The 16,149-nt window shown below is 35.1% G+C and overlaps 1 protein-coding gene across 2 annotated transcripts in view; it reads left to right on the top strand.

Moving 5' to 3' along the window:
* EPHA3 (EPH receptor A3) overlaps positions 1–16,149 on the top strand; it is a 350,300-nt gene that overhangs the window by 263,963 nt on the left and 70,188 nt on the right. The window contains exons 6-7 of one of the 2 annotated variants that reach the window (XM_021068363.1): positions 9,394–9,518; positions 12,011–12,170. In XM_021068363.1, the coding sequence (XP_020924022.1) occupies positions 9,394–9,518; positions 12,011–12,170 (285 nt within the window). Of the gene's footprint in view, positions 1–9,393; positions 9,519–12,007; positions 12,171–16,149 lie in introns of both variants that reach the window. The other variant, NM_001195335.1, reaches the window with a different exon arrangement.

Genomic DNA, 16,149 nt, shown 5'->3' with positions numbered 1-16,149 from the left:
TCTCTGGAATGCATTTTTCTAAATTTAGGCTCAGGCAAATACTTAGAGGGATGAAGTATAGATTTTCAGAAATAATGTAAAGAATAGTGCATATTTAAAAATAATGCATACAACACTACATGTGTGTCTATCCAGGAATTTTAAGTTCATGTGTAACTGATGAATGAAAAGAATGCCCTAGATATAGCTGAATTTCAGTGGTCTCCTATTAAGAGACAACCAGTCCCTTCAGAAGCATCATATTAAATATGTAAGAAAGAACATTAGGCTAACCATACAGATACACAAATATTTAGTTGAGTAAACACCTGCCATTTGCATTGCCTTTTATATCAGTGCATAATAGAGCTCACTAGACTCTGAAACTGCAAATGTATTCACTGTACTCATGGCCCTCCAAAGGACTTGAAGAGAGAAGAATATTGTAGAATATTGGAGAAAATCTAAGGGACATTATTTTTTTTCTACAATATAGCAAAGCTAAAATGTATGTAATGTCTCTAGGAATCTCAATATTTTATGATAGGTCTGCTGGTATTGTGCATTTTTTTCAAAAACAATTAGTAATAAAAGAAACATTTCTTTAATTTTTGATATTTCCTACCTATATGATTTCTTATTTTATAATCTGTCAATGCCAGGTGGATAATAAGAGCTTAAATATAGCTATGTATTGGAGTTCTCATGGTGGTTCAGTGGTTAATGAATCTGACTAGGAACCTTGAGGTTGCGGGTTCGATCCCTGGCCTTGCTCAGTGGGTTAAGAATCTGGCATTGTGGTGAGCTGTGGTATAGGTTGCAGATGCAGCTGGGATCCCATGTTGCTGTGGCTTTGGCGTAGGCTGGCAGCTGTAGCTCTCGTTAGACCCCTAGCCTGGGAACCTCCATATGCCACAGGTGTGGCCCTAGAAAATACAAAAAGACAAAAAAAAAAAACAAAAACAAAAAACTGTGTATCAATATTAACCTTTTTCACATTGAAGCATTATATTTAGAAACCTATGATTACCCCTGTAGATTTTCGAAGCCATATCACATATGTGAGATAATAGGAAATATACATATATTGGTCTCTGCATCCTGTTCCTGGCACAGAGCCCTAAAACTCATAATTTCCTAAGTGATAAGAGTAGAATAATCTTTTGTCCTTTCGCCTTTGACCCCGGTTCCTGATGCCAGGCCTCTATAGCCCTTGTAACTTCCTGGGTGATAGATGTGTCTTTTGTTCCAATGAAGTCTGAAATTTTCAGCCTGCCGCATCCTCTTGATAAGGGAGAAGGGCTGAAAATGGAGTTAACAAACTATCGTGCCTACATGATGAAGCCTACAAAAGAAATCCCAAAAGTATGGGGTTAGGATATCTACCAGGTCAGTAAACACACCCCAACTTCATAGAGACAGATGCTTTCTGCACTTGGACCACTCCCAGACCTTGCCCTATATCTCTTCATCTGGCTGTTCTTCTGTATTCTTTATCATATTATTTAATAAACTGGTAAGTGATTCCATAAGTTCTGTGAGCTACTCTAGATAATTAATTGAACCAAAACAGAGGGTCATGGGAACACCCAGTTTGTAGAAAAGTTATACAGAAGTTGGGGGTAGCCTGGGGAGCTTCTACTTTTGATTGGCATGTGAGGTGGGGAATGGTCTTGTGGGACTCAGCCCTTAACATGTGGGAAGTGACACTATCTCCAAGTAGATAGTGTCAGAATTGAGTTAAATTATAGGAAACCAAACCAGAATTGATTGGTGTTGGGAAACCAACACATTTGGTAACCAGAAGAAGTGTCAGAAATGCTGTGAGTGTGCTAGTAGTGTGAGTAAAGGAGAAATACAAGAAGAACTAGATTTTTTTAAAACAACATATTCAGGGGAGTTCCCATCGTGGTGCAGCAGAAACGAATCCGACTGGGAACCATGAGATTGAGGGTTTGATCCCTGGCCTAGCTCAGTGGGTTAAGGATCCACGTTGCTGTGAGCTGTGGAGTAGGCCACAGATGTGGCTTGGATCTGGCGTTGCTGTGGCTTTGGCATAGACTGGCAGCTGTAGCTCTAATTAGACTCCTAACCTGGGAACCTCCGTGTGCCGTGAGTGCAGCCCTAAAAAGACAAAAGACAAAACAAAACAAAGCAAAATATTTGAAGATTGGTCTGATTCTATGAAGATACTGAATGATATTTAAAGGAGAAATTAATGTTAAAAATTAATATGAAGGTCAACTAAAAAAATGAAAAACAGCATCTTTTTTGATAAATCCATGCAATAAACATCTATGAAATGAACCCTTCTATTACTACTGAGTTTTTTCTCTTTTATTGCTCTATGTTGAGATGGAAACCAGAGTATAAATTGTAACTTCATTCTCCACTCTTTAAAAGTACCAAGGTCTTCAAAATTCAATAATTAAAATCTTAGAGTTCTTTTAGAAATTTAGAACTGAGAAGCCTAAAATTTTCACCAGAATTTCCCCCCTCTATATATAGTCTATTAACAAAATGCAGGTGGAGAAATCCTGCTCGAAATTTATTTTTTGTGTATGTTTTAGAATATTTTTCTCCCAGCCGTATTGATTTGGTTTAGAAAATTATTTTTCTCTTTACTATACAAAATAAATGATATGACTTTATATAAAAAGGTACCTCTGTTTAACATATTATAATTTTAATTTTTGTTTGAATTTTATTATTCTAATAATAAATCAGGAGCTAAATGGGATTATGTTTCAAAAGAACTAGCCACAAAACATATTGTACGTTTTATTGCAAAGCCAAGCAAACTGCATAATTAGACTTAAACAAAGTTGGTATGCTGCTAGGCACTAAAGACTCTGAGGAACTTATAATCTAGTAGGAGACATACTGGTAAGCAAATGATGTAATTACAACACAATGTGATGGGCTAAATAATAAGAGAAAGAACAACTATACTATACATCAGAACAGAGGAAGGAGCTGATTAGCTATTGCCTAAGGGACCCAGAAAAAGCTTTATGGGGGAATTATATTAGCAATGGATTTCTAAGGATAATGAGTAGAAGAGATTTTTCCGGTGGAAAAGTAAAGAGACTGAGTGTTCCAGACAGTGAATATATAGCATGTACAATTGTAGGCAGATGGCCAAAGGAATTATCTTTAAAATTTTACTTTGAAAGGAGAGCAGTAAATGATAAAACTAGTATGTATGTTGCAGTCCAGTGAAGAATCTTAAATAATAATGTAAAAGAATTTCAAATTACTTATCCTACTGTAGTCCAGAATTTCCTAAATATGTGATTTAAAGAGTTTTCTGATATTAAATTCTTTAAAATATAGATTCCTAGACCTTTCCTTCGAAGCTTATTTTTTAGTTAATGAGTTTAGGAAAACTGGTTGGAAATTATGAGATTTTGAAGGAAAAGAGGGTTGCTATTTCATTTGCTTTCTAAAATGATAAATCATCAAAATGTGTAGAAAATTGAAGGAAGTTCTGCAAAGACTGAGATGAAAGGGGCAGAATCCAATGCAGGTAAAATGTGGCAAGGGTTTGGACTAAAGCAGGGCTAGAAAACTAGAATTGGGTAGAAAGAAAATTCATCAGCTTTCAGATGTTGAAGCTGATTGGTATGTAGTGTTATTGGTGAGGGAGAATATATAAAGAAGTATAACTCTGAAATTCAGACCGGTTAGGCTGTAAAAATGGCGAGTCCTGGGACCAAAACAGGAAATTCCGGAGAATAGCGGGTTGGGGATATCAGAGTAGTGGTGGTGAGATGGAGAACATTAAGCTATGAATGATTACGCTCATGCAAGCTCAAGAGTGTTTCTGGATTTAATAGAAATGTTCACTTCTGAAAAAAGTGAGTAGGAAATGTTCTTAGGTGGGCATTGTAATGAATGGTACCAAAAAAATAGGAAACTAATGCTTTTAAAGGCATGCCTGATTCAAAGGAAAAATCTTTCAACCATTTACTACATGATATTTTCCCATGGAGATAATTCTTAAAAGCTTTGGCTCACTTAGAAAAAGAAATACTGAGCCCTTTTTGTTATTACTTTAACTTGTCCAATCTCTAAACCACAGAGATACCTCAGAGGTTCATTAGAAATTCCCAAACTCAGAAAGAGGAAAGTCCTAATAAAAACAAACGAACCAAACCAGATCCTTAAGGAGTTGAGTTTTGAAGTTTTGACTTCCTGATTCTAAGGATGGGACATATTTTAGTTGTAGAATAAGGCTAAATGTAGCTTAAAAACACCTTAGTTAAAATAATGAATCCCTTCCATATCCGTCTGCCAGGAGATTTGTCATGCACAAATATTGTGTGATTCAAATACAAATTGTAAACTGCACAACCCCATCTCTAATCAGATTTCTTTACATAGAAACATTTCTTAGCCTAACATTTTTGCTTCCCTATTGTAATCTGCTTTTCTATTATTGCATTAGGTGAGAAAATCTCATTCTTCCTCTGTAAATAAATAACTGGGGTTTAATTATTAACTATTAAAGGTCATTTATGAACTAGTAACTAGTCATTGCATGTCTTCTCTCTTTTGTGTGTGTGTGTGTGATTGTCTTTTTAGGGCACCTGTGGCATATGGAAGTTCCCAGGCTAGGGCTCCAATCAGAGCTTCAGCTGCCAGCCTGTGCCACAGCCACAGCAATGCGGGATTTGAGCAGCGTCTGTGACCTACACCACAGCTCAGGGAAATACCAAATTAACCCACTGAGCAAGGCCAGGGATCAAACCCGTGTCCTCATGGATACTAGTCAGGTTTGTTACTGCTGAGCCACAATGGGAACCCAAGTCATTGCATGCCTCTGATTTGAGAGACTGCCATTACAGTGGCCAGGAAATAGGGAAGAAAGTACTCAGAGAATAATTCAATACTTGGTTCCCAGAAAGTTATGTCTCCTTAGAACAGAAAATAAAAGGCATTTTTGATAACAGCTTTCACAAAACACAGATTACTAGATAACATGGGGTGAAAATATCTGCCAAGTCCTATATCATGAACTAAGAAAAATTTTAAAGAATGAATTGAAAGAGCCATGAGCAAACTCACTGTAACATCAGAGGTTAAAATATTTTTCAGTATTCAGAGTGTTCAGAACTTTTCAGTGGTGCAGAGTAAGTTCAGAAAAACTTTATAGACAATGATTAACTGTTGGATTGATGAGCCTCTTGTTCCCCCTAACCTTCACTGTTTTTCTTTTACATTTGTATCCTTTTAAGAAATAGTTAAAAATAAATTTCACTTTGCCAAGTATATCATATTTTTTGTTTGTTTGTTTTCCAAAAGTTATATATCTGGTTGTACTTCGAATAGGAAAAGCTAAGGATCAAATACTTGCTCCCTCTCAAATACTAACACAACAAAAATGTATTTTACACACCAAGACATTATTTTAAAGAGTCATTGACTTACTAAAACTTACTATCTTCCTACTGGTTAAATTTTTCATCTTACCAGTTTCTTCATTTTTTTTTTTCCCTGCAAAACTATTCGTTTACTAAAATTGTGTAAATTCCTGTACCTGTTTCATAGCAGCCTAGTTTGTCATCAACTTCTTCCCCTTAATAGAATCATTGTAATAATATATCATTTAAGGTATATAAAAGAGTCACCAGAGTAAAACTCTTAATCCTGAGCTGTTGGAATGTTCACCAGTAATTGCTATTTTGGCTTATACACCAGCATTTTGCCAAGGAAAATAGTGCCTCCTCCTTTTCCACTCTTCTGAGCATTATTCTAATCCTGGGATTTTTTTTTTTTTTTTCATTATGTGTAACTCTTACCCACCATTCTTTCAAATCAGAAACCTAAAAAACAGAGGAATGAGAATAAAACCAAATGTATTGTATGGTGTACATTGCAATATCATGTTCTTTTATACAGAAAAATAAGAATTTCTATGAATTTTGAAAATTCGTGCTTTGAAAAATCATTGTTTGATACCTTAAAACTAATCCAAAAAGTAATACATATCACCTCTTCTCATTAATATTGCAAATTGTATTACAACACATGAGCAAGTACAGATGTATTATACTTCAAGATATGAATTAAAAAGTGTTCTAGAAAACCTTTCAGAAAGCATGGATACCGTGGAGTGCCCATGGAATTTGTCTCTTCCTACAGTGTGTTTTATTATGTCTTAAAATTATTTATTAGGGAAGAGAGAGACAATTATTGTTAATTATTTATCAATATTAAAATATTGATGAGCATTACCTAAATGTAACAGGATTTCAGCTGGTGCACAGGGTCGAAACTGCTGAAATGCAGCCAACACAAGGGGCGTGTATTAAAAGAGCAGAACAAATGACTTAACAGGGGCCTAAAAGCAGCAATCAGAAAAGGTTCATTTAACTTAAGAGATGGCACAAGCTTCGAGCAATTGCCTCTACTTAAGTAAGTGTGGAATTACAAAAGGCTATTTATTACAGTCCAACAGGGCTCTGCAGCTTGCTCAAAGACCTTTGAAGAAATTCAGCAGTTATAAAGTCTTGCTCAGTGCAGAAGCAGTAAAATTTAGGCAGATCCCCCAAAATAAGCTGGAAAGCTCCCATTTAAAAGTTAATATAATCTTCATTTCAATAATTCTTGAAAATGAATTACTCCCTTCTCTCCTTTTTTAAGGAGAGATGCTATACCTGGTGATTTTCAAAACTTCTTTGAAAATGTATTTTAATTATTTAAGAAAAAATAAACTATTTTCACAGTGATATGAAATGAATATAAGGAGGGTTTACCAGGAAAGTGTTCCAACATTCAGCTTCTTTGAAATGTTCTGTAACATATAGTAGAAGTTACTTTATTAATGGATTTACTTTAGGGGGAAAATTGGTGGAATGTCTCCATATTTTTGGCCAAAAAACAAAATTTGGTTCCAAGGACATTGAGGCTAAAATTATTCTGCTAATGATTGGATAAGAAATAGATTTTTCTAAGTATTAGAGTAAGTAAAAAAATTAATTCTTAAAAATTTAACATATCTGTTATTTATATCTAGCTCACTGATATGTTTATAACTGTTGAATATGTTTATAAAATCTCAACTAAATATAACCAAAATAATTTATACTTTGCTTAGAATCAGTTTCAGAGCAGCAAACTGCCTCAGATGAGGGCTGGGGCTATTGTAAGCCCAGCTGGGGATATAAAACAATAATATTGACTAGAAAAAAAGTGAACATAAAAGGTAAATGATGTAAACTTATGTGAAACAATAGTAATTGTGTTTTGTGGGTATTTTTCTACAGAAGGCACATTATTTTTATACCCATTAAGTTGGAACTTGCTTTTAAATGTTATGTACAATTTAAAGAGTAAAATAACAAGTAATATTTTTATTATATTTGCAAGAATTTCACACTTTAAAAGGTGTGTTTTTTTCACATATTATTCTAGAAAATAATGGATGAAAAATAAAAAAATATTAATTAAGGGTTATTATATCCATATTAATGAAGGGTAAAATACCATTAGAGGATTACATTGGTATTTTTTTTTCTTTTGTTTCTTTGGGCTTTTTGTTCATTTTTAAAATTTTATTGGAGTATAGTGGACTTCCAATGTTGTATTAGTTTTAGGTGTACAGCAGAGTGAATTGGTCACCCACATAGACATAAAGGATATTAATTGTTAATGGGAGCAAAATGTAAATGTGCAAATAAATTTACTTTTTCATCAGACAAGCAACATCTACATTTTTCCTTGGCAAAATATTAAGTAATTATACTCAGGCCATTAAAGTAATAAGGCTTTAATAACTAAAGTTCATAAGAAGATCTTACAAATAATAGAACTAGGAGGATGAAAATTATATTGCAGTAGATCCCTCACTTAGGAGTACACATTCCAAAGTGTCACAAGGCAAACTTAATGAAAGTTCAGTTTTGGGGGGGTTGCTTTTATAAGGGCTGCAACTGTGGCATATTGAAGTTCCCAGGCCAGGGGTTGAATCAGCTACAATTGCTGGTCTACACCACAGCCACAACAATACTGAATCTTAACCAGGTCTGCAGCCGACACCGCAGCTTAGGGCAATGCTTGACCCACTGAGAGAGGCCAGGGATTGAATCTGCCTCTTCATGGATACTAGTTGAATTCATTTCCACCGAGCCACAAAGGGAACTCTGAGGAAAGCTCTATTTTAAAGTGAATAATAAAAATGAAAGTCATTTATAGAGAGGAACAATTTAAATGAGTGTTTGGATGCAAAAGTCAGCAAGTGATAATCACAGAAACGTCAAATAAACATATAGGGAACATCTATTGTTAGTTGTTGTAGGGAATAAAAATATACCAGATTCAAATAGTCCTTGATTTGAGAAAAAGCTATAAAAAATAAGTCTTTTAAGCAATGAAAACAATTCAACAGTTAATGTGCCTAAGAATTATTGATTTTTGTTTGTTTCATGTTTGTAACTTATTTGCTGCATCCCATTAGGGCAGAATGCCACTGAACCACACAGTGAGATATTTCAGTTGGCCAACATACTGAGATTGAGATTTGAAACCAAAAGTGTATTGATAGACAGTATGCATTTTTCTTTTTAATGGAAGGATTTTAAAGTAGGATATCACTTAAAACACATTTAATCTTCTGTTGGAAATGATGGCGACCCTATGATATCTGATCCAGACAGATGGTTTTTGATTCATATTCTATACTTTTGATAATGCCCAGCAAAACATAACAAATATAGTCACCATCCAATATGATACCTGAAAATATGTCCAGAAAGTCGTGATTAAAAGAACACTCTTTTCCTCAATGAAATATATACATATAAAGAAATAAAAATGTTAAAGCAGAGATTGCTGTTTCCTGGTACATGGTTTTATTCATGGAAGATTTTTGTCAGATGTCAAGATCTAGTATACTATGTCCTAAATCCTCTCTATTTTACAATACACTAAATATTATTATTACCTATGGATATCGTGGGACTCCTTGAACATAATGGATTCCATTCCTTGTACAGAATTGCATATGAAAATGTTATCAATGAGCTGAAGAATCTGGCATTCAAAACTTTGCAACATTATAGCAAATAGGTAGTCCTGATGTTTTGTTCTTTTTTTAATATATCAAATATATTTCATTGCTTACATTATAGTAGCAGATTGAAAACATCTGCTCACTTGCCACTAGTCCACCAGCAGCTGAAAATCTCAGCTCATTTTCCATAGGCCTGTAGGTACCAGGGCTATAATCCAGCTGCTGAGGCTTGATATGGGGCCAGATTAATACTCAAGAGCCTTTGAAATGGAAATTGTGCTTTCCTGCCAAAGATTAGAACAATGATAGACTCCATTTGCTTGTTCCTTTCTTTACTGCCCTTTGCAACCCAATTAATTTGTCTCATCCCATCATCCCCTCCCATCCTCTCTTTACAGCTCCATCACCTGTCATGACAATTAAGAAAGACCGGACATCCAGAAACAGCATTTCTTTATCCTGGCAAGAACCTGAACACCCTAATGGGATCATATTGGACTATGAGGTCAAATACTACGAAAAGGTGGGGAGATAATGTTAAAGGATTGAGTTGTGTAGCGAAAGAAATTAGCTTCTCATGAGTGTGCTCTTGCAGAAAAACCAACAACACTGCTAGGAAGTGAAAGAGCTCTGTTTGGAACTCTAGTCATGTGATACCTTTGATTTATAGGTGGAGGGGGTTTAGAAATCATTGTGTTGATATCTCCCATGCTGTAGCAGTATGCCATAGCGAGATGAAACTATTAAACTTAAGCCATCTAGTTATGGTGTCCTTCCACATTGAGACCCATGTTCTCCCAGCTATTGTATAGTGATTCCTTAATCTGTTGATGAACTATTCCTTAGTTCATTGCTGTAGGCATCATTTCCTGACCTTCACACTCACCTGAATTCCATTCAGTACAAATAGGAATATTGAACTGATAACAAAACCATTGTATTATAGAACAGACTTTGTACAAGGACTTTTAGAAGATAGGAGTGGGTGGATAAGTTTGCTTTACATCATAAAATTGTGGTTCAGTAATGTAATTATGAAAAATACTTACATGATTATTTATAGGTAGAATTTAGGCCATGATGTTTCATCACTCTAAGTACTAATTATTTCCCCCGGGTTATAAATTATGGTGAGGTTTGAAAGCAAGATGTATTCAAACTTTATCATTAGAGCTGAGTGGTTTTATAGCTACTAATAGAACACACCACATTCGTATAGCTCCTGCAGTTTACAAAGTATTTTAAGGTGAATTAAAAACAAAGTGTGTGTTTATATAGTTTATATTTATAGATCACTTTTGTGTACATTATTTTGAGCTGTCTGATAATCTGATGAAAGTGGGCAAATAGGTTCTTTTATAAACCTCATTGTGCCAAAGTTATAGTATTTAAATGTTATCTTTTAGCTGTCAGTGATCCATTTTGTACTGTCAAATACTGGTTTGATCATGATCTGTTTTCACAAGTGTGACAAGATGGACTGAGCAAATATAAGAATCCATGTTTTATAGATGATACAACAGAATGAAAAGACAATTAATGATGTAATTAAAATGGATAGCAGCAGCACAGAACACCCAGATTTTAGATCTACAGAGCTGTCTCGAAAATACTACTAATCTACATTCGTATCTTTTACAAACACAAAACATTTTCTCTTATTTTAAATTCTCCCCACTTGGGAGTTCCCATTGTGGCTCAGCAGAAATTAATATGACAAGTATCCATGAGGATGTAGGTTTGATCCCTGGCCTCACTCAGTGGGTTAAGGATCCGGTGTTCAGTGAGCTGTGGTGTAGGTCACAGACATGGCTTGGATCCCATTTTGCTGTGGCTGTGGATGTGGTGTAGGCCAGAAGCTACAGCTCCAATTCGACACCTAGCCTGAGAACCTACATATGCTGCTGGTGTGACCCAGAAAAGACAAAAAATAACAATAATAATTCTCCCCACATCCTTATTTGAAAACAATGTTAAATAGTTCAGGAAAAAAGTGGCTGAATCTACTATTCTCTAAGAATTTTAAACTTGACACATACCTATGTATAATATTATATTTAGTATGCTTCATATAAAATATGTATTTATAGCATTATTCATACATTTAAAAATGATTTTCATGTGTGTGTATTTATATACACATACATACATATATATGTATATATGATGCTTGGAAATACTTTGAATGCTTCACTAGAATTTAAGCTCTGCAAGGTCCAGCTTCTTGACTGTTTAGTTCATTCATGATGAGGAACAGAGCCAAGGTCTGGGTATATGCTTAATAAATTTTTTTAACACATTACATAATGATTTCTATCAAATGACTATATTTGGCCCTCTTTATTATTTAATATGCTAACTCAAATGCTATCTGATATATAACCAGCATCTTTAACTAAAAAGTATCTATAATGCACAACTTTTTTTTGTAATTTTCAATTTAGTTTTGAAGATATGCATTGTTCTATATTACCCACTGCATGTCCCACCCCTGGTGAAAGGACGTTCCACCATTACTTGAAATTAGGTTACCTATAAAGGGCTCAGCAAATATTAATGTATGTTAGAGGAAAAACACAGTTTTGTGTAAAGCCAATTTTTGTAAACAAGGCTTGACACAAAAAGCCTTTACAATTAATGTGCACTGTGAATCCCCTAATGTACAGTGTGAATCCTTTTGGGAAATATTTCTAGACTTTTATCTGAAGATCTAGATCTCTACTAAACTGCAATGATTTAGATTAAATAGAGTGCAAATATAGTTGATGCTAAGAAAGTTATTAATGTAGACTTATACCTGAAAACTGAACCTTTTTAATTTTACCATATGACCATTAATAGAAATATTTTCTGAGAATCAGTAGGACATTCCTGTTAAGTTTAATTCAAGGGAGTATTCTCTTCTCTGTCAGTTTATCCTTGGAATTAGTCATTCAGCCTTGGCATTGAAGAGAATTTATTTTGACAGCATTAGGAAGATTTGATTTTAACATAATTTTTCTTACCTCAAAGCAGGAACAAGAAACAAGTTATACTATTCTCAGGGCAAGAGGCACGAATGTTACAATCAGTAGCCTCAAGCCTGATACTACATATGTATTCCAAATCCGAGCCCGGACTGCAGCTGGATATGGGACCAACAGCCGCAAATTTGAGTTCGAAACTAGCCCAGACTGTAAGTATTTTTTTCAATATAGTGTATGGGGGAGGGCTGTTACAAAGGTGTCTAATAATTCATTCTCACTCTAAGTTTTAGCTGAATGTGATTGATACATTGAAAATATATTGCTTAGGGGACATTTAACAATTTTGCATAGCATTCGGTTTGTGTACATCTGTATTTTTGTTTTTGTTTCTCTTTTACAAATCAAGTATATTCTAATGCCTGAATGCTTCTGGTCTTCTATTCATCACAAATCTCTTTGAGGAATATTATTTAATTGGTCACACTTTAATTTCTAGTACACGTTATTCCAGTTATTCCAGGTTCACTGCGTGATTCAATGAACTACATAAAACAAACTTGCTGATCCATGAGGAACTTAACATTATTTTAATCCCTAACACATTTAATCTTATATCACTTGGATATTAAGAATTTTCTAAAACTTGATTCAAATACCCCACACTCCACTGAAAGGAAACTCAGTAATTTCTTTGGATGGTTCCAATTTGCCATTTCTCCATGGCATCTATATTTCCTATTTTCTAAATCTTGTATTCATTATATAAAATCTCACTTTTATTGACATGGTAATATTTTATGCCAAAATTTCATACCTCATACAAATATTCTGGATTAACAAAAAATTATGAATACTGTTCAATTTAATATGGTAGAGTAACTATTTTATGGCACACTTTCTGTCAGACAATTAGAAATGCTGCTTACAGTAACAAGCTCTACCTTCTACAAGGTATTGAGAATCTTGTGATAGAAATGATCAGCTCACAGCTGAAACATGACAATTCTACTCAAAGGAGATCTGCCATCCTCAAAAACACAGGCCTACAGACTTGACCCTCTGGATATCTGGGTTCCACGTGCACAAATCCAACCAACCTTGGATCAAAAATATACAAAAAATTCCAGAAAGCTCCAAAAATCACTTTAATTTGTGGTGGGCCAACAACTATTTACATAGCATTAAGCTGTGTTAGTTATTATAAGTGATCTAGGGATTACTTATAATAATATAGAGATGTTTTAGAGTATATGGCAGGATATATTTAGGTTACATAAAAATACTATAGCATTTTATATACTTGAGCATCCTTGGATTTTGGTATCTGTGGCAGGAGTGGTCCTGGAACAAATTCCCCTTTGACATCAAGGGGGATCCAAGTATCAGATAGGAGACTGTGTTTCAAGATCTCTCCTAATCCTCCTGTCATGGAATAATTATTGAGAAATCACTCTTTGAGGACATTAGAGAAAAAAATGCTGTAAAATGCCCTGAAAGTCAATATGAACAAGATTTGAAACAAGTTTAAAGTTTTAAATGACACAGTAACAAAATATAATCGCAGGAGTTCCCATTGTGGCTCAGCAGTGATGAATCTGACTAGTATCCATGAGGATGCGGCTTTGATTCCTGGCCTTGCTCAGTGGGGTTAAGTATCCCATGTTGCTATGAGCTGTGGTATAGGTCCCAGACACGGCTCGGATCCTGCGCTGCTGTGGCTATGATATAGGCCAGCCGTTTAGCTCCAATTTGACCCCTAGCCTGGGAATTTCCAAATGCTACTGGTGTGGCCCTAAAAAGCAATATATATACACATGCACACACACACACACACACACATATATAATTGCAATAACATTTGTTGTTCTAAATCTTTTTGTAAATTTTAACTGGTGCAAAGAAAGCTCCTTGATTAGAAATGATTATAGATTGAACTTTTTCAAACTTTTAGTGAGTCTAGAACCTCTAGATTTGGACTACTGATCCAGTGCTGCTATTGCACATTAAAAATATATATATCATGCTAAGTCCCACAGAAAGCATAAAGTGTGTGAGAGTTAAAAAACTTTTCCTAGAACAAAGGCAACATCCACCAAAGCAAGAAGTCTAGATGGTATGAAACAGTGGGTCATGTTTGGGAAAACAGACAGTCCAGCTGTCTGGAAACCCTTAGTAGGCAGAAACTGAATCCAGAGTGTGAGCTTTGTGTCTAAGAAAAGCTGGCACAAGGTAGGAGTTAAGAGAAAGGATCCTGGAGTAAACTGACATGTATAGAATGACCTTGACAAGCCACTTCAATTTTCAATGCCTCAGTTTCCCTACTGGTGATTGGTGAGGATTATTGTGAATACCTCAATAGGGTTGTTATGTTGACTAAATTAATTGTTGTTTTTAATAATGTTTAAAATATTACCTGGAGACTTCCCGTCGTGGCGCAGTGGTTAACAAATCCGACTAGGAACCATGAGGTTGTGGATTCAATCCCTGACCTTGCTCAGTAGATTAAGGATCTGGCATTTCCGTGCGCTGTGGTGTAGGTCGCACACTCAGCTCGGATTCCGCATTGCTGTGGCTCTGGCGTAGGCCAGCGGCTACAGCTCTGATTAGACCCCTAGCCTGGGAACCTCCATATGCTGTGGGAGCGGCCCTAGAAAAGGCAAAAAGACTTAAATAAAATAAAACAAAATAAAATAAAATAAAATAAAAATTACCTGGAAGTAATAGTAATATAATAGGCATCCGTGTGTGTGCTTGTGTATGTGTGTGAACGCTGTGTTTAAATAAATAGTATATAATTTGAACATCCAAGAAATTTCAAGAGCAAAAATATGTGACAAACCTGAGTTTTGAAATTAGAGGATTCTATTGGATGTTACTATTCAAGAAGACTAGCCTAGGGACAATTCAATCAGCACTTCTAAATGCTTCATATCTCCTTTTCATTGTTCTCAGTGAATGAGTATGCAGCAACTTTAATCTCTTGGACCCTATTATTGGGGGTCATTAAGAAAGCCTGACAAAGTTTAATGAAATCATTACATAGAGAACTTTGTATACCAAAATTAGACATTCACAACTAATTTTGTTGCATATGGAGTAGGTTTGTCAGTTCTTCACCAGGAAAATGAAATAATAAAAATATATAGCATTTAATATATTTAATAAACACTTATTGTATGTGTAACACTGTTCTAAGTGTTCTGCTTGTATTAACTCCTTTAATTCTCACAACAATATATTATGTCACAAAGCACATAGGTAGAAAGCCAGGCAATCTGGCTCAGAAGAATGAGCTCCTCACCAGCATGTTTTAAGGAGAGAGAGGGGATGGAATGTATAGGATGGATAAAAATGGGAAGAGACTGGAAATGGGGAGCAGTTTGCTTTTGAATAAAACATATTCAAAATGAATTTCTAAGTCATGTAATAGATATCAATCTTTGACAGTATGAGACAAAACTATTAGACAACTCTGTAATACACATTTAACCAATATTATTCATTCAGATGTTTGCCGTTTTCAGTAACAAAAATGATCTGATTTGATTATGTGCTTGTAGGTAGTGTTTGGGATTCATAGATATTTAGAGCTAGAGGAAACTTCAGAGAAGTCTAGCTTAATCCTGTCTTTGACAAAAAAGTAAAGAAAAAAATAGAGAATTCTTTTCTCTATTGTGTTTCTCCTCCAATTTCACTGACTTTTATTTTCTAAACTGTCCAGAACTTGCCACTTTTTTTTTTTAGGGCCATACCCACAGCATATGAAGATTCCCAGGCTAGGAGTCCAATTGGAGCTGCAGCCACCGGCCTAGCCACAGCCACAGCAACGCCAGATCAGAGCCAAGTCTGCAACCTATGCCACAACTCAGGGCAACTCCAAATCAACCCACTGAGGAAGGCCGGATCCTTAAGATAGGGGCCAGGAATGGAACTTGCCTCCTCATGGATACTAGTCAGATTTGTTTCTGCTTAGCCACGATGGGAATTCCTAGAACTTGCTCTTCTCTATAAGTTATTACAGTATACAAAAAGAAAAACATGAGATAAAGTGATTATTATATGTATATGGAACTGAATTACAAGTGTAAGTTATTTTAAAAACAATTCATAGATCTACAGCCAATGGATAGGGGTGTATCAGTCCAGATCTTCTGGGAAGCAGATAATAAGGTGGAATTACAAGAACTT

The sequence above is a fragment of the Sus scrofa genome, chromosome 13 (genome assembly GCF_000003025.6).
Source record: "Sus scrofa isolate TJ Tabasco breed Duroc chromosome 13, Sscrofa11.1, whole genome shotgun sequence".
Lineage (NCBI taxonomy): Eukaryota > Metazoa > Chordata > Mammalia > Artiodactyla > Suidae > Sus > Sus scrofa.
Note: the sequence above shows the minus strand (reverse complement) of the source record. Positions and strands in the feature narration are given on the sequence as shown.